Source organism: Miniopterus schreibersii (genome assembly GCF_964146895.1).
Source record: "Miniopterus schreibersii genome assembly, chromosome: 4".
NCBI classification, from domain to species: domain Eukaryota; kingdom Metazoa; phylum Chordata; class Mammalia; order Chiroptera; family Miniopteridae; genus Miniopterus; species Miniopterus schreibersii.
Window position 1 is genome coordinate 100,783,205 of NC_138105.1, and position 24,121 is coordinate 100,807,325.

The window sequence follows — 24,121 nt, forward strand, 5'->3', positions numbered from 1 at the left end:
CTCTCTCAGTGGCCCGAGAGGGAGCCAAGTGAACTCGTGTGGCTCAGTCGGTGTTTCTGTTCAGGACTGTGAAGGGCTCTAGAGGGTTGAAGACCAGGTAACTCAAGGAGCTCAAGGTTTCAGATCTCGCCACAGTGGGAAGTGAATGCCTCCGGGGACAGCTGCCCCCTGGCTGTGTGCAGCCCGCCCTCGGGCAGGGATGTGTTCAGGGCGGCACCTCGGGCGCTGCTCTGCACCCTCCCCGGGGTTCCGTTCCTATTCCTTTCACTTTAGGTCTTAACGTTTCAAAACGCTCAGTCAGTCGTCTTCGTCATTTAGGTTCATTCAGGGTATGAATCTATAGACAAAGTTTGGGTGCTGTCCCTGGAGAGGAGGGAGGGCCCTGCAGAGCCGTGCACCCCACGGTGTGCTTCTGTTCGCAGTGACAACCCCAGCTTAGACCCACTTACCTGACAGAGGGACCTGGTGGCTCAGCACCCACCAGGCCTCAGGATGGACGACGAGGCGGGAGAGTGTATGCCCTTTGAGCTGTGACTCTGCACGCCTCCAGGTCCTCTGGGCTCAGTCACCTAGGGTCTGGATTCCCCTGTGGCTGGGAGTGACGGCGCCAGGACAAGGCCACGGCAGGGTGGCCAGGAAAACCCAGTGCAGGGGTGGGGAGGCCTGGGGAACCTTCCACCCCTGTGCCACCCTGGAGTGGGCCTGCAGCCTGCTGGGGGCGGGGGGTGACAGCACTTGCTGAGGCCACGCGTGCCATGCTGGGCATAGTGGAGTTCCCCATGTACAGAGAAGCCATAGAAGTGTGTAAAGCACCAAAATAATGATCCGATTTGCAACTTTTCCAGAAATCCCTGTCAGTGCAGGCATGCAGGGCGCGCTGGAGGGGACGCAGGCCAGGCAGGGGCTCTTCAGAAGTCAGGACACTGAGAACTTGAACCAGGGCAGAAATGGTTTTGAGACTTGACCTCAGCGTATCTTACGATTTACTGCTACTGGGTTTTTGCACAGCTCTTTGCTTGTGATCTAGGTCATCGTCGTCTTCATTATTGGGCGGTGTGAGTGGCTGGGAAGCCACCAGGTGCCGAATTAACTGAGTGGTGGAGCCGGTGTTTGCTCATCTGTTCCCTAAGCTGGTGGCCCGTGGGCTCCATGTGACAGCATGGTTCCTATAGGTCAGGGTTGCCTCTCACCCTGTTCTCTCTCCACGTGCCAACATTGTTGCTATAGGTCAGGGCTGCTTCTCACCCTGTTCTCTCTCCAGGTGACAACATTGTTGCTATAGGTCAGGGCTGCTTCTCACCCTGCTCTCTCTCCACATGACAACATTGTTGCTATAGGTCAGGGTTGCTTCTCACCCTGTTCTCTCTCCAGGTGACAACATTGTTGCTATAGGTCAGGGTTGCTTCTCACCCTGTTCTCTCTCCAGGTGACAACATTGTTGCTATAGGTCAGGGTTGCTTCTCACCCTGTTCTCTCTCCAGGTGACAACATTGTTGCTATAGGTCAGGGCTGCTTCTCACCCTGCTCTCTCTCCACGTGACAACATTGTTGCTATAGGTCAGGGTTGCTTCTCACCCTGTTCTCTCTCCAGGTGACAACATTGTTGCTATAGGTCAGGGTTGCTTCTCACCCTGTTCTCTCTCCACGTGACAACATTGTTGCTGTAGGTCAGGGTTGCTTCTCACTATAGGTCAGGGCTGCTTCTCACCCTGCTTTCCAAGCAGATCAGCTCCATGTAACATCGTTGCTGAGGGTTAGGGCACCTTCCCTGCTCAGAGGACTGGACAGTTGTCCTGGGAGCGCTCCTCACCTGTCCTCCCGTTGCCAGGGCACATGCTGAGTGCTCACTTGCTCAGCTGTCGGGAGGCTTGGCACAGGTGCCCATGGGCAGGTGAGCTCTTTGTTTCCTCTCCTCTGATACTGTGCTTCATGCTCCTTGGATGTTAGTGAATCCTTTTTTACATCCATTCAGTTTTTATTTCGAGGTGGCGGAGCCTGGTGTATTCTTGGAAAGGCAGGTGGATCTGGAGACACCAGCAGAGAAGGATGCTTGTGCTCAGAGCACAGTGTCTCTTCATTTCTGACATCAAGTGATTCTGCCGTTAGTGATTTTTTCCATCGCGTTCAAAGGAATCACCTCTGTGGCATTGCCAGAGACTGCTAGGAAAGGCCGGCTGTGCGGGCTGAGCTGTGGGCATGGAGGAGGGTACCCATCGTGGTGGCGGGTGCTGCTGCCGAAGGACCCAGGGAGTGGGAAGCTGTGTGAGATCAGCCTGCAGCTGACGAGCAGCGGGCTCATTACAGAAGGAACCACTGGGATTCGTGGCCTGGCTCCTGACACGAGTCCACATGTGCTGCCCAGCCTCAGTGATGCCCAGGCTTCAGAAGCACTCAGTTACCGCATTCGCTGTCCTGGGCCCGGCCCCTGCCATCTCCCCTCCCTCACCCCCGTGGATTGGGCTTTGTCGGGGCCGCAGAGGCACGGCGTGCACGCGCTCTGGCCTGGACGGCCCCCCTCCCGGTGCGGCCCTGGCGTGAAGTGCCCCAGATGCTCCTCTGCATTCCTGACACAAATACCGCTCACGCTGTGTGGTGGTTACAGCTCCTTAGAAAACAACAAGCCCATCACTTTCAAACAGGCCTGACTCGCAGGTTAACGCGCCTTTGGAAACTTGCCTGTGCTTTTGCTATTATTTTAATCGAGTTTCCAAACACTCTCCCCAAACTTTCGGACACTGGAGGGCCGGGCTAGATGGAAGTGGGGTGATTTATAGCAGGACAGTAACGTTCTATAATTTCCTGGGAGGCCACGTGAAACAAAGCAACATACTGCAAGGGCACGGTGCCCTTTCTGTGCCTGGTCCCTGTGCTTCTAGGAGGGACGCTGACTGTAGTGGTCGCTTTCAGCTACTCTGGGAACAGTTCTGTGGCAGCTGCTTGATTGGGAATAAGACTGGAAGTAGCAGCCTGCCTGGCAAAGGACAGCTCTGTCCACGGGCTGTGTGGGGTAACGTAAGAGCTTTCCACTGGCTCTGGAGGGTGTTAATTAGGCTAGCCGCCTCCTTGCCCTCCGAGTTTTACCCAGGCCCCTGGCTTTAGCTGTCATCTTTTTCTTCTTTTCTCCCTATAAAATACTGCAATCTAACGGTTCAGAGTAGAGAAGACAGGAGAGCCCCAGGAACTGTGATGAGGACGGTGCCTGCAGCCTTGGTGTTTCTTATGGTGCAGTCTGGAACATTCCAGAGACTTTCTACTTGGAAACAGTGGTGGCTGCTGCCGGTGGCAGATGGAAGTGCGCCGGGTGTCTGCACCGTTGCTGTGAGATTTGGTTGCATGTGATGCAAAACCCAGAACAGCGGGGACTGTTCTCTCCCCTGTGAAGACGTTCAGAGATAGTCCAGGGACTACAGGGTGGGTCTCTGCAGACCTTCCCCAGGGCCCTGCTGCCTGGCTCCTCCCTCAGGCGTGGCGCTCTGGTGCACCCCAGACAGCAGGGGGGTGCAGAGGAGGAGTCTACCCTCTTCCTTTTAGGGCGATGTCCTGCCAGCACTATCCAACAGTCCTGGTGAAGCTCAGCACCCGAGGGTGGTCACGTGGCCACATCTTTGGGGAGGTCTCAGCTGGTGCCTTGTTGCAGATGCAAGCTGCTGCCAGAGGTAATAGGGGGCAGGGGTGGTCCTTAGGGGTGCAGCCCCTGGGAGCGCACAGTGGGTTTTGTGAGTGATTTGAACTCTTCTTTGTTGAGGAAGGAGACACGGTAGCACATAATATATACTCGAAGAAGTATTATATGTGGTAATGGAGACACCTCACAACTGTGCTCTCGGTCATGTGTCTTTAATTTCATGGAATTCATTCATTCAGCAAATATTTGTGGAGCAGACACCATGTGTCAGACACTCACAGATCCTCGGAAATCACAGAAAACAAACAAAAACAAGTCTGCGCCCAAGTGGAGCATCAGCTGACAGGCGGAGACGGGCAGTAAATAAGTGAACAGGGGAGGGGGGGGTGTGCCTGTGTATGTGCGTGTGTGTCTGTGTGCGTGCATGTGTTTGCCTGTGTGTGTGTGAGCCTGCATACATGTGTTTGTGTATGTGCATACTGTGTGTACACGCGTACGTTTGCTTGTGTGCGTTTGCCTGTGTGCACACGCATATACATGAGCATGTGCATTCTGCGTGGGAGAGGGGGAAAACGGAGCTGGGAGGGGCCTGTGGACAGAGGGCAGCCTGGGTGGGTAGGTGAGGTGGTCGCAGAGGTTTTGCAGCAGGTCCCTGGTTCTCCCGCACTTGTTTCCCCTTCTCGTGTGGTAACCAAGGTTAGAGTTCGGCCATGGAGCCAGGCTACGTTTCCTGCTCTCACTGGTTAGGTGCAGCCGTGGGACTGAGTTCTGGGTCGCGCTCTGACGGTGACGGGACACCTGGGCCCGGCTCCCTCCTTTCCGCAGGCTGAGTGTCGAGAGCCTGGGCCGTCAGCGCAGGCCCACAGCGGCAGCCACGTGCAGAGGCGCCCCTGCCCGAGCGGGTTAAGCCTCTGACGTTAGCCGTATCTCGGGGGGCTTCCCCGAGTGGCATCTGAGAAAGCTTCCTGGAGGAGCTGGGAGAGCAGGCTTTTTAGGTGCCTGGGGGAAAGGGAGGGAGGAAAGAGTGTTCTGGGAAAGAGCCGCTCACCTTTTTAAAAAAAATTATTTTGAAATAATTGTAGATTCGCAGAACATTGCAAAAGTAGCACAGAGGGGTCCCTTGCACCCTCTCCCAGTCTCCCCAGTGGTTGCATCTTGCACGACTACAGCGTCATAAAGCCACGTACCATGTGCGTGTGCGCGTCTCGTCACGTGTGGATTTGTGCACCCACTGCTGCCATCCAGACACAGAAGTGTCCCCACCTCAGAGGCCTCCCTCCTGATCCCCCCGCCCCACACCATCCCTCACCATGCCAGCCACTCACTGTTTCTCCATCTCTGAAACTTTATCATTTGGGCAAATGTTGTATAAATGGAGCTGTATAGTATGTGATGTGTTGAGGTTGACATTTGTCACTCATCCTAATGCCCTTGAGATCCATCCAAATCGGTGCACATACCAATAGTACGTATGTTTTTGTTTCTGAGGAGTATTTCATGGTGTGGAGGTACCACAGGTTTTTATCTAAACACATATAGTTAGATATACATGCACAAGTGTGCACATGTCTGTGTACATGTACATGAAGAGTGCATTGTTTTATCCTACAGGACAGGTCAGCAATGTCAGAAGCCAGTGAATAATTTCTGGAGAAAATACAGTTATATTTCAGGTGCTAGAAGATCAGAGGTTACTCTCTCAGTTTGGGTTTGCTACCATGTATGTGTGAGCTTTTAACCTTTCAAACTAAGTGAACTTCATCGCTGATAACGGGGATCTCAGCCGCCTTCAGACCTGCTGCTGGCGTGGGAGGGCTTGAGAAGAGACCCTCGTTGACAGTGAGACCACCTGCCAAAGGGACGAAGCTCATGACGAAGCTCCTGGCCAAGGTTAGAACCAGGAGACGTGGGTTTGTTTGGGTCCTGGTCCCAGCTCTGGGGGTCCCAGCTCAGGGGGGTCCCGGCTTGGGGGTCCTGGCTCAGGGGGTGGCACTCAGTGTCCTCTGGGGGGCTCCTGCCTGAGGACGGAAGCTGGAAGCGGCGGTGCTTGCTGTTCTTGGATCCCGTCTGCGGAGAAGCGTCTGTGTGCCTGCTCGCGACCTCGCCTTTCCCCTCGGCTTCATTAATCATGAGCAGCACTACAGGCCTACCCACCTCAGAACCGCTCCTGCGGGGGAGAAGCGCCGTGCGTGCAGCAGAGACCCCGCGGGAACGTTGCTGTAGGCCTGTGTCCGGGGGTTTGTAAGCCGGCGACATGAGGCCCAGGGTGGGAGTGACATATACTGGGATCGATAATGGAATATTACATGATAACCAGGCCAGAAATGCTAAGGGGGAAATAACAGATCTGACTGAGTAAACATTTTTAGCTTTGGTCCAGCAGAAGTCGGCATAAAGAAAATTAAAAAGGCAAATGACAATTAGGGGGAACCCGCAACCTCTGACGAAGGTGCTTGATACAGGGGGCGTGTGAACCGCCGCATCTGCGCAGACCGTGGGCGAGCGGCGGGGCCGCCTGGCCCAGCAGAGCGCCGTGTGGGGAGGAAATAGGTCACTGGCCTGCCGCTAATCACCCAAAAGCCAGTTAAAGCAGCGGCGAGGCGACTTGGTGTCGCCTGGAGTAGCGCCCTGGGCTGGCTGGGCAGGGAGGGGAACTGTCTCAGGAGGGTAGCGGGAGGGTAAAGGACTCGCCGTCTCGTTTGTGTCAGATGGAAAGTGTTGCGTCCTCTGGCAGCAACTCATTCTCTGAAGAGTTTATACTAAAGTAGTAATTGTAAGATTTCCCACTTCTAGTTACGGGGACTAGTTATCCAGAGACTTATGTTGAAAATAGTTTTAAGTGCTGAAAGTTTCTCTCTGAAAGCACCTAGGCTCCCACAGGATTATGAAAATCCCGGGTGAGCCGCAGACAGGTCAGCAGAGCCCTCAGCTGTTCCCTGCCTGAGACGTTGCTGGTCTGGACCACGAGCCTCCACTCCAACTTCAACGTACTCTGGGGTCAAGAGGAGGTGGAAATGGAAGGTGGCAAAGTTGAGGATCTGCTAGGAGACACCCCTGCAGTGAGGTGGGCCCTCCGAGGGAAAGAGGAGCCAAAGTAAACCCGCAGCAGGAAAGTGCCACCTGGGGGCTGGCTCCTGGGGACTGTGGCCCAGATTCACAAGGGCAGTGCGAGGACCCAGTGCTGTGACTTTAGTCCTGAGTGACACTGGGCAGGGAGCACGCCGCAGTGCCTGGTAGGAGCAAACGGAAGCCTCCGGAAAAGACGCTTTAACCCTAAACCTCAGAGGATCCCCACAGACGCTGTGTTTAAGGCCTGGGTGTCTCAGAGCGAGCCGAGGTCACAGGAGATGGGCACAGAGCCCGGAATCAGAAGAAACAACAGACGGCAGAAGCGGGTCCACAGTCTTCAGATTAACACAACTGTACTTAATGTGTTTAAAGGAGTAAAAGTTAGAAAATATCTTCAGGAAAAACTGGAAACTATGAAAAATGACATAATGTACTTTAAAAGAACAAACTAGAACTTCTAGAATTAAAAAAATACAAGAACCAAAATTTTAAACTCAGCGGATACGTTAGTAGTTTGAACACAGTAAAAGAGAGTATTGATGAACTGGAAGAAATGCTGGAAGAAAGTATTAAGAATGTAGAACAGAGACAGACGCAGGGAAATGGGAGAGAGGCGGAGGGCGGGTGTGGGGTGAGATGTCACCTACACTTAAGCAGGAGTTAGAAAGGCAGAGGCCGTAGGTGAAGAAATAATGGCTGATAAAACTTATCTGGCAAGAGCAATAAAAAAGAACCCATAACTAGACATATTATAATGAAACTGCAGGAAACCAAAGACAGAAAAGCCTTAAAAGCGGCTACAGAAAAAGGTAGAGAGAAACTTCCCAGGAGCGACGTTTTGACAGCTTTCTTCCCAGAAGCTACCACAGAAGCCAGAGCGCGTGAGAGCCTGGAGGTGGTGCCTGAGGGTCTAAGATTCTGTAAAACTGAGGGCAGCGTCGAGACGTTTTCAGGCAGAGTTGGTCGTCAGCAAACCCTCACAAAGGGGACCCCAGGGACTGCAGTTCAGCCGGAGGGACGTGGTTCCAGGCGCGGGGCCCGGAGCAAGACAAGCCTGGCTGCTCACGTTTTCTTTTGGCGTCAAATCTGAGGATTTGTTGCCGCATCCCGGTCAGGAAGATGTACCCCTGTGTTTTCCTCTCGTCTTTAGGCTGAGCCATTCTGAGTTAATTTGGGGTGTGGACACCCGGCTGCTCCAGCACCATTTGCGGACCGTCTGTTCCTCCGCACGGAGTGGCCTTGGCACTCCTGACGGAATCAGGGGCCTGTGCGTGGTCGGGTCTATTTCTGGACTCCCCGTTCTGTTTACTTAGTCTGTAGGTCATCCTTACGCCGGTAGCACGCTCTCCGATTACTTGGCTTTGTGGTAAGTTTTGCACTCGGGAGGCGTGAGCCCCAGCGCACACCGTTTTGGTTTTCTCCGTGGGGCTCTGGTTTGCACTCCCCGGAGGACCAGCGACAGGAAACACCTTTGAAGAGGAAAGTGGGAGGGGCCTCGCTCCTCGGAGGTCAGCAGACGGCAGGCCGGCTTCCATGTGGCCGGGTTTTGTTTGGACCCCTGGCTACGAATGTCTGTCACGTTTTTAAAGCCTTGGGGGGAAAAAGAAGACTGTGCAATAAAGACACTGTTTCTGGGCCACAGAGCCTAAAGTATTTACCATCTGGACCTTTCCAGAAAAACTTCGCTTCCTTTGTCTAATAAACCAGATATTAAGATTTATTTAACAAAACTTTAATACCATGGAGGGATTGGTGCAGCGTGAGATAAGTAAATCGGTGGAACCCCACGGAAAACAATGAAATTGCACCCCCCACCCCACCCCCCCAGTTTCAAATGGGTTAGAGACTTACCTGTGAAAAGCAAAACTATGTATCTTTTAGGAGTTCATGTAGCAGCCCTTCATTATCTTGGTGTAGGGAGAATTTCTTAAGTCATTAAAAGTGCAGGTGCAGCCCCGACGTGCGGCCCAGTGGTTGGGCGTCTTCCGTGCACCAAGAGGCCGCTGGTTCGATTCCCGTCGGGGCACATGCCCGGGTTTTGGGCTCCATCCCCAGTGGGGGGCGTGCAGGAGGCAGCCGGTCAGTGACTCTCTCATCACTGATGTTTCTCTACCTCCCCCTTCCTCTCTCTGAAATCAGTAAAGACATACTTTGAATAAATAACAGCCCCATCACCAGCTTTCGTGCAGTGTCATCAAACACTGCGATTCCCCGAGCTTTAAGGTTTTGTGGAAAAGCAGTTCACTTTTGTTTGCTGAGCTTGAAACAAGTTTTTGGAAATATCAAGCAGAAGTCTCCATGTGAGAAGGTGGAAAACATGTTGCTTTGAGCAGCAGTTTAATTTATTGACACTTTTCAAATGTTCCCTTTGTCCGGAGGCTCCTGCCGCCCGGCCGTGGGCGGCTTACGCTTCCTTTGGCCCTGCTCCTGGGCAAACCCGTGTTGCTCTAAGGAGGCTCCCCGGCCCCAGCGAGTTGGGTTTGGTGCACTCACGGGCGCTGGGCGCTCCACCGGCAGCATCTCCGTCGGTGGCCCTGTGCCCGCAGGGTCCGCGTCCGAGTTCCCTCTGCTGGCTCTGGCTCCGGACGGAAGAGCTGACGGGGTGTTTGTCTCGTGCCCCGTCGTCCACGGCAGAGAACAGGACGGGTGCGCCGGGGACCTTAGTGACCGGCTGAGGTTTCATCTCCAGATTGCGCGTCCGATCAGGGTCACAGAAGCAGCTTCATGAGGCGGCCCTCACCTCAGTCTGTGCCTTACGCACGGAATCGAAGGCGAGAGCACGCTGCTCGGCCGGCCCGGCTCTGACGTTTCAAGGCAGGGTTGACGACCGTGGTCCGTTTGGGTTCATTACGGGCAGTGGGTGAAAGTGACACACCTTGAAGTCGTGAAGGAGCCAGTAGCGCCGCTTCCAGAACCTCCTTCGTGATGCCCCTCCGGAGCGGCGGGTGGAATCGCGCTGGGTTTCGGGCTGGCTTTAGATCACAGGCCCTTTGGGAGTTGAGAAACAAAGGACGACATGGGCCGGGGTCGTCCACCCAACGGGACTGCACGGTGGCCAGCGGGGAGGCCGGGCTTTCTCAGATGCGGCCTTCACTCGGCCGGCGGGCAGGGCTGCGGGGAGAGTCCTGTGGGGACCCGCTGTCTCCACCAGATGAAGCGGACAGACTGCCAAGGGCAGGCTGGCCGCCCTGCCACGCTCAGGGGATTCCACCTGTGCTCCCCCAGCCCGCCCGGGTCATGGGGGTGCGAGCTCCTGGGCACAGGCGCCACCCTGGGGTGGGGTGGGTGTCTCCTCTGAGCCCCTGCTAACTCCTCGCCAGCAGCGCTCTCGGCGGCGGTTATGGGAGGAGAGGGGAGGGAGCCCCCGAGGCCGCCCACCGTCCATCCCTCCTCGGGTGTCTGTGGTGGGCAGGGCTGAGTCAGCGGGGTTGTGGCCCTGGCGCCGGAGCCCCGTGCGCCAGCCAGGAGCACAAGAGCCCTTTATGAGCCGTGTCTGGGCATCCCCGCCCTTGGCCTCCCGTCTCCCCCGCTCCCACGGCCGCAGCTCTGCCTGGTGCCACGGGCAGAGCTTGCCTCCCCTTGCTGCAGGGAGCCACACTGCCGTGACTCAGATCCTGGCAACGGGACGGCGCTGAGCCCTGCGCTGTCCCTTTGTTCCTCGAGGTGGGGGAGGGCCAGCAGGCGAGCGGCCAGCGAGGGGCACCCTGACTCGGCTGGCCGTCCTCCCCAGCGAGGGGGTGGCGGTCGGCTCAGAGCTCTGCCGTCCTCGGGTTTTGCTCCCCTTGGCACTGAGAGCCTGTCGGGACGGGGCTGCTGGCCGTGTTCCGATCGCTGGCACGTGGTCTTTGGTGGTCGGTTCCACGATTGGATGCCGCCCTGCACGTGGGTGCGGAAGAGCGTGGCCTCTGGAGATGCGAAGGTTTCTTGACCTCAGGCCAGTCAACTTCCAAGCTCCGGTTTCCTGAAGGAAAGGGAACGGCGCGCCGTGTTTGGATTCAATGTGACATCGCACGTCAGGTGCAGGGCACGGCCTGGCATGACCACTGCCGCGAAGCCGTTACTCGCGTTGTCGTTTGGCCGGGCGGTGGGCTGTGCTGAGCCGGCCACAGCCCCCTCAGTCTTTCAGGAACCAAGGCCCGGTGGACACGTACCAGCTGGCACTGCCAAGGCCTTCACGCCTCCTGCGGTGAACCGTGTGGGCGCCCAGCCTCGGTCAGAGCTGGCCCTCAGGTCACGCCTCGGCCCGTTGGCTGCGCGCTGCCTGGTGGGGCTGAGGGGAGCCCGCGTGGGGCCTTGGTGGCTGCGAGGCGTCTGGTGTTTGTGAGGCGGTGGGGAGGGTCGGGCCCCCGCCGGGCAGCCGGGCTGCTCCGCTGCGCTGAGCCTGCGACAGATGGGACGGCGAGCGGCGGTTGGGGGCTGAATGTTAAGCAGTGGTCTGGGGAGCGGCCGGCACTGACCTCTACCCACCAGAGGGAGGAGGCGGCACTTCCAGCCGCTGCTGCGCCCTCTCTCTCGGCGGCACCGACGCCCTGCTCCCAGCAGCCTGTCCTCGCAGCTGCTCCTGAGGCGGCCTGTTGGCAAACTCACGTCCGTGAAGGACGCACCAGCAGCTCCGAGGGTACGTGGAGTAAAGCTGCACCGAGTGGGGGGTTGGGAAGCTGGCTGGGCCTGGACACGTGGCGTGGGAGGGTTTCTGTCCTGAGAGCTGACGGCCGAGCGGGGGATGACCCGGGCACAGTTTGGGTGGCCGCAGGGCGCTGTGACTCCTTCCCGCAGCCGGGCAGCGTTCGGGGGAAGCTTCCTCTCCTTCCTCCGCGGCCTCAGGTCCTGCCCTCGCCGGGCATCCTCGGGACCCTGTGGGAGGGGCGTGGCCTCGTGGAGAGCCCGCTCTGTCCCCGCGTCCCAGCCCAAGGGCCGCCCTGAGCCCGTCACCGCCCAGGCCGCCAGTCAGGACACGGGGCTCGGGGAGCGGCCTGTCCGCAGGGAGCGTGGCCAGGCTTGCACTGCCCGGGACCCCTGCAGACGCCCCCACACCCCCCACACCCCGTCCGTGCAGCCAGGACGGGCCCCGCGTGAGGTCCAGGTGCCGGAGGAAACGGGGGGCTTGTGAGGCCCGCGCTGGTCATGACTCCGGTTCCATTGTATTGTGTTGGGTCCGGAACAGGCTGTCCCCGAACGAGTCACGGCTGTGCCACTGGCCGGCTGACCTCGTCAGGGGCGAGGAGGGTCCCGTCCGAAGGGTGCCCCACAAAAGAACCTGCTGTGAAGAGGGACCCTGTGCCCGGGGCTTCGACAGCCCCCGTGATTGCGTCCCGCAGGCGAGGCTGGTGTGCCGGGCGGGGGCTGGGACGTCCCGGGGAGGACGGGGCTGACGGCAGCTAAACTTAGCTCCCGGATAAGCTGCCTGTGGGAGGAAGTGAGGGAGGACTTGGGGGGTGGGGGCTGGGAGGACTTAAAGGGACAGCGTCCTGCGGGTCCTTGGGGGCGCTCGGACGGACCTCGGACTCGCCGCTGTCACAGGTGTGATTGCCCAGTGGGGGCGCCGGTGTCGACCGGGGCGATGGGCTCGCTCAGCTCTGAGTGCTTCCTGCCGCCTGGGGAGGCCGGGCCGACCTGCAGCGTCGGGTCGTTGGGGTGGACGCGGGGCCGTGTGCAGAGCGGGGTAGACAGATGGGCCCGCGCGGGGCAGCTCTGCCCAGGAGTCAGCCTGCGTGTCGCGGGCCGAGTGAGCTCTCACGGGGAGCCCCGACGGTTCACCAGCAGCCGTGCCGGGTGCCCGCCGCTCCCCGGGCGGAGGTGTAATCGGGCGAGGGCAGCCCCGCTGTCCCCGGGCTCTCGGCCCGGCGCTCCCACCGCCTCCGGCTCCCAGACTGTCCTCTTGACTTTTATCTCCCCAACACTGAGTACCAGCCGTCTGTTTCATTTAATACTTTTTAGACGGAGCATTTATGTCATTGTCACGTGTCATGGTCCTGGGACAAAGCCGCTGCTGCTTCCCGCCCGAGCGCCGCGTGGCAGGAGGGGAGAAGGACCGCAGTCCCGGGCTGGAGGAAAGGGCGGGAAGAGCAGGGCGCCCAGGTCCCCGCAGCTTTCTAGGGCCACCCGGAGGGAGGGCGGCCTCGGGCCGTCGGGTGGTGCCCTGCACCGCGTCTGTCTCTCCCTGGCTCTTCCTAAAGCTGCAAACTGCAGAACTGTCCCTGTGCCTGTGACTACAGACGCGGTCTGAGAACACGGGCCGGGTCAGGATCCTGAGCTGAGCGCGCTGCACCCACCCGGGGCGAAGGCGTCCTGTCCTTGATGAGCCCCGCGCCTCCCCGCGGCCCCCGTGCGATTCGGGCTAATTCCACTTCCTTTCTGTGTTTACCACCTGTTACCCCGAAACGTACTGAGGAGCCTTGTAACTTGCCGCTTGTGCGGATACTTGCCCGCCCCGAGCCCCCGTTTCAGCGTCTGTGACGTGGGTGGCAGGGGCCCCACCTTGGGTTCTTTCCAGGGTTAACTGAGTCTGGGAGCAGCACCGGAGCGATGCCGGCACATGGTGACCGCGTGTGGGTGAGGGGGGCGCAGGCATCGCCACCGACGGTCTCAGGTCACCACTGCGTTTGGAGAGTCACCGTGTGGTCAACCGGTGCTGGTTCCTACACCCCCCCCCCACACACACCCCGTGTCCCCGTGTCCCCGTGTCCCCGTGTCTGACTGCGCTGCCAGGAGTCCGTCCACTGAGCCCGAGCACAGCGGGTGGTTCCCGGCCCTGCGGCCTTGACCGTGACGCTGCTGGACCCTCGGGCGCGGCGGCTCTCCGAGGCCCGAGGGTGTTTCCTCGCCAAGCTCGTGCCCCCCGGGGTGCGCAGTGGGGTCCCCGAGGCGCGAGGCCCGTGACGTCCCCGTGGTGGTGCCTGCCTGTGCGTACAGCCCTGTTTCCTCGCTCTCGGTTTTACTTCTGATACGTGAACGTTGATGTCGGGAGACGCTGCGTGAGTGGAGGGCGTGTGTTCCTGGAGTCGGTACAGATGCCGGCTCTCCCTCCAGGGCCCGAGCACACCGGCCCTAACGCACCCCATCTGTGTGGAGCCGGCCAGGGAGGAAGGCCCACGCCAGGGGCGCTCGTGGTTGGCTGGGTTTTCAGGGCTTCTGTTTCTGTTCATCAGGAGGCGGCGCTGGGGGGGACCACCATCCCCGTCACTTCCATCGGGCGGGGTGGGGGCCACGCCAGTATCCATAGGACAAAATAAAGAACCACCTTGGCCTAAATCTCACACTATACAAAAATTAAGTCAAACCGGATCATAGATTTAAATGTAAGACTTTGAGACGATAACACGGTATAGACTCTGGGACCTGGGCCTGGGTGAAGAGCTCTTAGATGTGACACCAAAAGCACAGTCCGTTAAAAAAATGATTTTAAAAAAATATATTTTTATTGATTTCAGAGGGAGGAAGGGAGAGGCGGGGAGAGAGAGAAAAATAGAAACATCGGTGATGAGAGTCACTGACCGGCTGCCTCCCGCACACCCCCTGCTGGGGATCGAGCCCACACCCGGGCATGTGCCCCGACCGGGAATCGAACCCCGATCTCCTGGTTAGGTTGATGCTCAACCACTGAGCCATGCCAGCTGGGCAAAAAAAATCATTTTTGAAAAAATGCCCATTTTGGTTTCGTTTAAATTCAGAACTTTTCCTCTGCCAGAGACCCTCTTAAGAGGATGGAAAGACAAGCTACAGAAAATACCTGCCAACAGCCTAACGGAGGACTTGTCTAGAACTGAAACTCAACCATAATAAAATCATCCAGGTAGAAAATGGGCACAGAAGCTGAAGAGATTTCGCCTAAGAGGACGTACAGATGGTAAATAAGCACCTGAAAAAATGTTCAGTATCACCGGCCATTAAGGACATGCCAATTAAAACCATATTGAGGTACTTACCAAGATCAGATTAAAATTCCACAGGCTGGCTGTTGTGCAGGGAAACTAGGTCTCTCGCGCTAGGGAATGTGAAATGGTACAGTCATCTTGCAAAACAGCGTGAGAGTTTCTTTTAAAAACTAAACATAGTCCTGGCTGGTGTGAGCGTCGCCTGGTCCACCAGGAGGTCTCTGGTGTGATTCCCGGTCAGGCCACGTGCCTGGGTCCTGGACTCAGTCCCAGTAGGAGCGTGTAGGAGGCAGCCGGTAGGTGCTTCCCTCTCATTGATGTTTCTCTCCCTCTCTCTCTAAAATCAATAAAAATAATATTTTTTTAAAAACTAAACATAATACTATATGGCCCTGCAATCACACTCCTGACCATTTATCCCAGAGAAATGAAACCTCTCTCTGGACCGGTGAACGGCTAAACTGTGGTCCATCCGTACCAGGGACTACTACTCAGCAATCAAAAGAAACTAACTACCGAAACACACAACAGCAGTTGGACCTCAGGCATCCTGCTGAGTGAGAAAAGCCGTCTCCAAGGCCACTCGCTATATTATTCCACTTAAAGTACCATCTAGAAAAGGCAAAACTCTACCAGCAAAACAGAGCGGTGACTGCAAACGAGAGATGGCCGTCAGGTGCCTGCCTGCCGGGGAGAGGGACAGAGAGGAAGGGTGGGTGTGACAGTGAAGGGGTGGCTGGGAGGAGCCCCCGGCGGTGGTGAGCGCTGCTCTGTCTCCATGGAGAGGAGTGGGGGCAACGCGAACCTGCAGGAGTGGGGGCGACGCGAACCTGCAGCTGTGATGAGGTGAGTGGAACTGGATGCACACGGTGTACCGAGGCCAGGTCCTGGTTCTGACATTGTAGTATCGTTACGTAAGGCGAACCGTCGAAAAACGGGGTGACGGATACACTGGGCCTCTCTGTACCGTCTTTGCAACTTCCTGTGCATGTAGAATTATTCCAAAATGTAAAATGCATAGCAAAAGAAAAATAAATTACCCCTAAAAGGCAGAAACCACAGTGTGAAGAGCCTGGTTCTGACGCTTGCTGTCTCCTCACACTGACTTTTGCGTATTAGTGTCTTATAATTTTCTGTTGAAAGCTGGACATGTGTCAGCTGCTGGCTCCAGCCACATCTTCGGTTCCCGATAAGCTGTAATTCCGTGTACTCACCTGTCTCTAGTGGGGGAAGGGGTACAGTTTGTCCTCTTAATGTCAGTGCTCTGATGAATCTAAGAAAAGTTGTTGATTTTCAGTTTCCTCAGCTCTTTCCTTGAGGATGAGAGCTCTTTCCATGTTGGAGCAGAAGAGTGTCATTTCTTCTTTGACCTGTGGACTACTTAGAAGTGTGCTGCCTAATATCCTGAACATGATTTTCTGCAGATTTACTGTGTTTGGAATTTGTGAAGCTTCTTGAAATCTGTAAATTTATGTCTTTTACCAAATTAGGAAAGTTTTCTGTTTTAAAAAAAAAAATTCTTTCTGCCTGATTCTCCCTATTCTCTGTTGTTGGGTTTCAGTTAAGGTACAGCAGACCTTCCGAGATTGCCCCACAGATGCCAGAGGTGTTGTCTTGTGTTAATCTTTTTTTTCCTCTTGGGATTGGATCATTTCTATTTTCCCCATTTCAAAGCTCACTAATTCTTTTCTGTGGCATCTCCAGTCTGTTAAGTCCATCCATTAAATTTTTTTCTTTAGGTATTGTACATTTTACTTTTAAAATTTCTACTTGACTCTCTTTGTATTTCCTGTTTATCTACCAAGATTTTTTTTCATGTCTTTATCCATTATAAGCATGTTATTACCTAATTGAACATAATTATAATAGCTGCTTTAAAGTCTTTGTCTAGTAAGTCCAGTATCAGTTATTGGAGTTGGTGTCTGTTGACTATTTTTTCCCTTGAGAATAAGTTCCCTTTTCTTGGCTCTCCATATATTGAGTGATTTTGGATTGTATCCTAGACATTACAAATGTTGTTTAGGGACTCTAGATCTTACATTCACCAACTAATAGTGGTTTTACTTTAGCAGACAGTTAACCTGGTTAGACTAGCTTCCAATTCTGTCCCGCTGGCATTGGTGGTGGCTTAGATCTCAGTTCAGACTGCTTCCAGTGTGCGGCGTGTCAGCCTCGATTCCTGTAAGCTCCGAAGGGCCTGAGTGAGAGGAGCAGGAGGTGAGAGAGAGGAATTTCAGGGAAGGAGTCATCCAACCAGGCAGGTTTTCTGTGGGTTCCAGCCACTCTTTCCCTCACCAGTTGTTTCCTGTCCGGCGTGAGAGAGACAGGATGTGCAGACAAAGCAAGGACACAGACAGCAGGCGGGATGTGCCGCCTCCCTGCTCCCAGATCACGGTTTTCCCACCTCCAGGAGTCCCCGTGCGGGAGGGGAGAGGCCTTCAGTCCGTGGCAGAGGCTGGGTGTGGGGAGTGAGGGTTCTTTCTTCCTGGAGCTGTGGGTGCATTTCCACGGTGTCCACTGACCTCTCCAGAGTGGACGGTCCCGAGTCACCCCCTCCACAGCACCCTGATGTCGTCATACTCTGCGCTCTAACCGGAAGAATCTGTTTCCACCCCTTAAATCATCCCAAGGCCTTCATTTTAAAACGGGAAGGCTGGTTCTTCACTGAAGGGGACTGACTCCTTGGTGTCTCCCTCGGGGCCTGCTGGAGACAAGTGGGGAAGGAGAAGTCGGTAGCTGGGTGCTGCCCTTCCTCACCCCTTTCTCTGGTTTTCGTGAAGTCACAGGCTCGTGCTATAACCTACCTCCCTACCCCCCTCCTCGCCAGAGGTCTGGGACATCAGCCTGCGCGGGCGTGGCCTTGCCCTTTCTTTTCTGAGACGTGGTACTGAGGACTCTCCATGGGTCCCCTCCCTCCTCAGAGCCTCAGTGGGGAGCACGCGACCCGAGGGCTGTCCTGTCTGTCAGAGTCAGAGCCCAGGGAGGGCTCAGAGCCTCGACCAGGGTGGGGGGGGGTGAACTTTCACCGTCCTGCTCTCAAGGGAAGCTTCTGCACGGTTTTCACTGCCCGCTTCCTCTATTCCACTCCACTGAAGTCGCGTCTGAAAGCCCCCTAGACGTGTCCTGTACCCTGTGGGAGCCATTGCATGTGGTGGCTCAGCAAACCCTAGAACAGGACCTGGGTGCCTGTCCAGGCAGGGGCGGTCCACAGGGGTTCAGTCCTGAGGGCATCTGCAGGACGAAGACGACTCATCGGTCCACCCGGGGAATCTAGACAAGAGGCTGCCAGGCCCGTCATTCGTACAGATGTGAAGTGAGGGGGAGTGTGTTCCGGGCACCGGGGCGTTTGCTCAGATGCCCCTTCCCTTAGCCCCCGTCTCCAAGGACAGTGCCTGGAGTGAGCGGGTCCTCAGCAGAACCCGGCACAGGGACGGAGCCTGTCCCCCCGTCACTGCGTCAAGCAGACTGTCCGAAAGGCAGCCCGAGTTTGAGTCTCGGGGTCGGAGCTAGAGAAGCTGTACTTTTTAACTTTTAAAAAAATGTGTTATTAGTTTCTACAAACCTCTGTACACTCAGTCCCCTTGGGGCGCCGCCCTGTCCACGCAGAGGTGAAGCACGCCGCGCCCTGGCGACTGGCCCGAGGCTGAGCTGTGGCTTTTCCCGCAGGGCGAGTCGGTGAAGTACTTCCTGGACAACCTGGACCGCATCGGCCAGCTGGTGAGTGCGGCCGCCCGGCCGCGCCGCGGGGAAGGCGGGCTGGGCAGAGGGCTCGGGGACTCGCGTGCTCCTGGCATCAGGCGCCCCGGAGACTGAGGGTGTCCTGCTGCCGCTGGGCCAGGGCGGAGGGACCTGCGTGCTGGGCCAAGGGCTTCGTCCGGGTGGGGGCGCTTCCCGTCTTGTCCGTAGACCCTCGCTCACGGCCGGTTACCGTGGGAGCCCTGCTTCCCTAAGAGCCCCGCCCGGTCCCGTAGAGGAGACGGGATTTTACTCCCCGTTAGGGAACATTCAGACGTGCAAACAGGAAGGTAACGGTGGACAGCCACCATTTGTGACCCGTGTCGGTTCATCGCCCCCGCTCCCAGCAGCAAACCCGTCCTCACAGTACTTCATCAGCAATGCTTCAGCCGGGCCTGGCTCGGGCTGAGCGCTGACCCGTGACCCCGGGGGTCAGGGCACCTGCGGGGCTGCGGCTGGGCCCCGGGGTGCGGGAGGCGCCCATCAGTGACTCTCATCACGGATGCTTGTTTCTCTCCCTCTCCCTCTCTGAAATCAGTAGAAACTTACTTTAAAATAATATTTTAGAGCATGTCTCTGAAAGGTGAGGCTCCAAACCTCAAACCAGAACCCCACTGTCGCGCGTGGAAATCGCAGCGATACCTTAACGCCAGCCCGTGGCCAGCCCGCCGGGCGGAGCCGCTGCCCTCTGGCCGCTGGTCAGCTCCGTCCGGCCCAGTCGGTCGTCCCGCCCCGAGGTTTCTTCTCTCCCGCAGTTTCTCCCTGGTCTTTCCTCTCTCGTGTTGAAGTCACCGGATTGTCTCCCCGCCGGGTCCCCTGTCCATCCTGCGGCGTGGGGGGTGCTTTTTCTGTCCCGGCCACCCTGCAAATTGGGGGCTGGTCTTGGGGCGTCGTCGCCCCTGTTGGGTTTGGGGAGACCTCAGCCTGAGCGCCCGGGTGTGAGGGTCACGGAGGGAGGTCTGGAATGGGGCGCCCGTGAGACTTGTGCCCGCCTGCGTGGCGCCCCCGACAACACTAAGTACTGGAGACCTGAGCCGCGCTGGCCGCCTGAGGTCAGGCACTAGCTGGGCGCGGGGCAGGCGGCTCGTTCCCGAGGGGACCGGGGTGAGGGTGAGGCCTCCCCGGCCTGGCGACGCCTCCCGGGGCCCGCCCCTCGGCGCCCGGCCCTGCGCCCCCCTCCCCCCGGCCCTGCGCCCCCCGCCCCTCAGCGCCCGGCCCTGCGCCCCCCTCCCCCCGGCCCTGCGCCACCACCCCCCCGGCCCTGTGCCCCCAGTCCCCCGGCCCTGCGCCCCCCCCCGGCCCTGCGCCACCCCCCGGCCCTGCGCCACCCCCCGGCCCTGCGCCACCCCCCCGGCCCTGCGCCCCCCCCCCGGCCCTGCGCGCCCCCCCCGGCCCTGCGCCACCCCCCCCGGCCCTGCGCCCCCCGTCCCCTGGCCCTGCGCCACCCCCCCCGGCCCTGCGCCCCCGGTCCTGCGCCCCCTCCGCGCGGTGCCTCCTCCGCCGGCGCCGCCTCCCCGCCGCTCCTGCCCCGTCTCCGCCCCGCGCGCGGCCTCGCCTGACCCCCCCCTTTCTTCCAGAACTACTTTCCCAGCAAGCAGGACATCCTGCTGGCGCGGAAGGCCACCAAGGGCATCGTGGAGCACGACTTCGTCATCAAGAAGATCCCCTTCAAGATGGTGGACGTGGGCGGCCAGCGGTCGCAGCGCCAGAAGTGGTTCCAGTGCTTCGACGGCATCACGTCCATCCTGTTCATGGTGTCCTCCAGCGAGTACGACCAGGTGCTCATGGAGGACCGGCGCACCAACCGGCTGGTGGAGTCCATGAACATCTTCGAGACCATCGTCAACAACAAGCTCTTCGTCAACGTGTCCACCATCCTGTTCCTGAACAAGACGGACCTGCTGGTGGAGAAGGTGCGCAGCGTCAGCATCCGCAAGCACTTCCCCGACTTCCGCGGCGACCCGCGGCGCCTGGAGGACGTGCAGCGCTACCTGGTGCAGTGCTTCGACCGCCGGCGCCGCAACCGCAGCCGGCCGCTGTTCCACCACTTCACCACGGCCATCGACACGGAGAACATCCGCTTCGTGTTCCACGCCGTCAAGGACACGATCCTGCAGGAGAACCTCAAGGACATCATGCTGCAGTGAGGCCCGCCCGGCGCGGCGGGGACCGGGGCCTGCGACGAGCTACTGAATCCCGGGGAAGGTGCACTACTGACGCCCGCGGCGCCCCGGCGGCCGCCCCGCGAGCGGCGCGCTTTCTCCGGCAGGAACGCCGTTCCCGCTCCGACCTTCGCCGGGAGTGTGCGTGCGCGCGTGTGCATGTGCGGGGGGTGCGCGTGCGCGAGGGCATGTGCGGGGGGTGCGTGTGCGCGAGGGCATGTGAGGGCATGTGCGGGGGGTGCGTGTGCGCGAGGGCATGTGAGGGCATGTGCGGGGGGTGCGTGTGCGCGACTGTATGTGTGTGCATGTGCGGGGGGTGCGTGTGCGCGACTGCATGTGAGGGCATGTGCGGGGGGTGCGTGTGCGTGACTGCATGTAAGGGCATGTGCGGGGGGTGCGTGTGCGCGAGGGCATGTGAGGGCATGTGCGGGGGGTGCGCGTGCGCGACTGCATGTGTGTGCATGTGCGGGGGGTGCGTGTGCGCGACTCCGTGTGAGGGCGTGTGCGCATGTGCACGACTGCATGTGAGGGCATGTGCGGGGGTGCGTGTGCGCGACTGCATGTGAGGGCGTGTGCGCGTGCATGTGCGAGCACGTGTGTGCATGTGCGGGCGTGTGCACGTGTGTGCGCGCGTGTGCATATGTGCATGTGTGCACGCGCGCGTGTGGGTGTGTGCGCGTGTGTGCGTGTGCAGGTGTGTGCGTGCGTGCGTGTGCAGGTGTGTGCGTGCGTGCCTGTGCGGGCGCGCGCTCCGGCCTTGCGGACGGCCTCCCTCTAACTGCGGGTCTTCCGCGAGAGACTAATCCAAAGCCCTGCCTGACGGTAGTTTGTAGGAGCCCAACGCGCTGATGCTGCTAAACGCGGTCCAGCGCCCGCCCCGCCCGGGGGTCTCTGCCACCTCCCAGAGCGCACGAGGTGCCTTTTAAACCCCTGTGCCAGTCTCCTGAGAGCGCCCCGCAGGCTGTTAGACAAAGCCTGGGCCCCAGCCTCGGAGGTGGGGTGGGGCGCCACGGGCGCGGTGGTGCCTTAATGCCCCAACCTGCGCTGTCCTTGCCTGTCACCTTGCCCAGGTCGTGTGGACAGGGCTCGCCCCTCTCCCCCGCCACACAGCACACAGCGGTGCTTATTGCTCCAGATCGCCCTGCCCCCCACACACACTGGCAGACACACCAGCTGGCCTTGCAGGTGGCTTCCCTTCCTGCGCCCCGCCTTCTTGTGCCTGCCCTTGGTGCATGGGAGCAGTAGAGGGTTTCCAGCCCTCGGGCCTCCAGAAGCTGCAGGGTTACCAGCGCCGCCGGTGTTCACGGCTTCCCGCTGCGCTGTGGACACTGGCCTCAGGAAGCCCGGACCCTGCACAAACCTGAGTCCCGGCAGACCGCCCACTCCAGTGCCTCTCACGCCGGTCCCCATCTCAGCCCCTTCTCCACCCAGGGTCCTGCCCAGGGCTCCGGCCTCTAGAATGTCCACACAACACTACACACCGCCCGCCTTGGCTCCCAGCTGGGGGAGCAGGAGCTGTGGGCGTGGACAGGGCTGCCCATGGCACCAGTCAGGGTTCACCCACCAGGTGCCACACTACGTAGAAGCACATTGCATTCCACTGCCCCTGGGTGTCACTGCTGCAGAGTCTGTCTCGGAGGTTAGGACCTTCCTCGCATTTGGGAAAAAAAGAAAGAGCTTCCTCTGTAGCTGGCACCAGAATCCACTGGTTTAATCCCATACCCTAAGGCCACACTGTCCCCTCCTGTGTCCTTTGTGTGTCTCTTGGCTCTGTGTCAGCAGGCCAGATAAACTTGAATCTGGCAGAGGCTGACCCAGTAGAAAAGGAAGGGAACCTGCCTCTGGGTGACCCTTATCTGCGAGTTTTCATGGGGAGACGATCTGAAATTCTTTCTCTCGGTGCTCGAGGCTGTGGCGTGTTCGCTGAGGCGTCAGCTCTTTTCTTGGTTCGAAGTGACTGTGTACTGCTTCCTGTGGCTCTTCGTGAGCCGAGGGGCAGTGACCAGGACCAGCGCCCACACGTGGTTTGGAGGCAAGGAGGGCAGGGCTGCTCTGAGACCGCGCTCACCTTTGGTGACCCGGGGGCGCGCCCCCAGTTCCTGCGCCGGGTCTCGTGGGTGTGCAGGGATTCGGGCCGCTCCTCGCCACCTGGAAGCGTGGCTCAGGTCAGCTGCCGCCTCGCGGCCCATGCACCTGCCAGCGGCCCTGTCCAAACGCTTCGTCTTTGGTCGGGCTGGTCCACATGCTCGTTCACTTTCCTGTAAGTGTGAGGGACTGTGACCTCGTGAGGCTGACGGGAATGCGGGGTGGGACGGCCCAGAGGCCGGGACCCCACCAGCTCGGGCACCACCCCCGTGCGCTTCTCACTGAGCCTGGCGTCCCGGAGCCCGAGGAAGGCGTCCAAGGCGCCCATCTGAATTCTGGATTCGTCATAGCCGGAGAAGGTGACTGTTCGCAAGGCTGAACTAGACCATTTACAACTTTCCTACACGTAGACTGTAGTCATTCTTGTCTCTAAAACCTTCAGCTTTTGTAATTTTTTTATCTTAATTTCACTGTTGCCCTTGATGATTGTCTTTTGTATTGAGATGTTGCAGGAGCAGGAGGTAGTTGTGCCTCATCTATTATTGCAAAAATGTAACAATAAACTTCCTCAAATAACATGCTGTTCTGTTACACTGTTTACACAGAAGGACACGTGGGTGTTTTGCTGAAGTGTTTTTTAACTGTTCTGTCTGTAGAGAAATCGTCTCAAAGATGTTGAGTGTTACAGCTTTGTAATTTACAGGGATCTCTAGCATTCTCATTCTTGTAAATTTTTTTACTTCTCGCATAAAAACAAATGAGTCGGGTTATTTTAGCTCCAGGACCAGAGCTAAATCTTGACACAGGGTTATTAACTGTGCCGATTAACTCCAGTCTGTTCCCAGGGCCGTCGCTCCCTTGGTGGGAGATAAGGGCCGTTAGGGTGGGAGCGTCCACACCCGCTCACAGCCGGCCCCGCCCCGGATTAGTGCGGACAGGGGGGTCTGGTTTGCGATTTGGTCACCCTCACTGGGTGCTTATTAAAATAAACTTCTCGTTTTTCTTTCCTTAATAGAAAATACCAGTCAGCACTCAACCAATATCAAGTTCAGCTTTCAGACCCACAAATTCAGAGCCAGTGACGCTAATCCTAGTTGTACTTGAAGGTTCATTGTTTGATAAGCAGTTTTTATTTCCACGCGGTAAACAAGCCTGGCGCACAGGGCAGCTGGCACGGATCCTGCTTTGAACAAAGGCTTCCGAGCACAACTTCCAAACAGGTAGTCGTGGCGTGTGCGCGAAAGACACACAAGGGCGGCTGGGCGACCGACCGCCTGCTGCTGCCCTGGGACCCGGGAAGCAGGGGAGCCCCCGCCACTGCCACGGGGCCTGTTGGGAGGCCAGGGAAGGGCGGATGGGCTGTGGCCCGGCCTTGTTGACCCTCCCCGGGAGCACTGCCGAGGGGGTGGGATGTGGCCCGGCCCTGCCGACCCTCACAGGGCTGTTCCCCGGCGGCCGAGGGAGCAGGGCTGCCGCGTTCCAGCGTCTCTGTGCTGAGCAAGTCCTTGGGTGGCCCTGGTCATCGAGGTGGGGGGACCGGACTAAACCCGTAGTGGATATTTCTTGGAAAC

At 58.3% G+C, this 24,121-nt stretch overlaps 1 protein-coding gene across 1 annotated transcript in view; it reads left to right on the forward strand.

The window, feature by feature from the left end:
• Positions 1-23,160, forward strand: part of GNA12 (G protein subunit alpha 12) — a 48,292-nt gene extending 25,132 nt beyond the window's left edge. Inside the window, exons 3-4 of the mRNA XM_081134449.1 lie at positions 18,235-18,285; positions 19,881-23,160. Coding sequence (XP_080990575.1) covers positions 18,235-18,285; positions 19,881-20,450 — 621 coding nt within the window. The 3' untranslated portion in view covers positions 20,451-23,160. The remainder of the gene's footprint in view (positions 1-18,234; positions 18,286-19,880) is intronic.
• Positions 23,161-24,121: the final 961 nt, after the last annotated feature.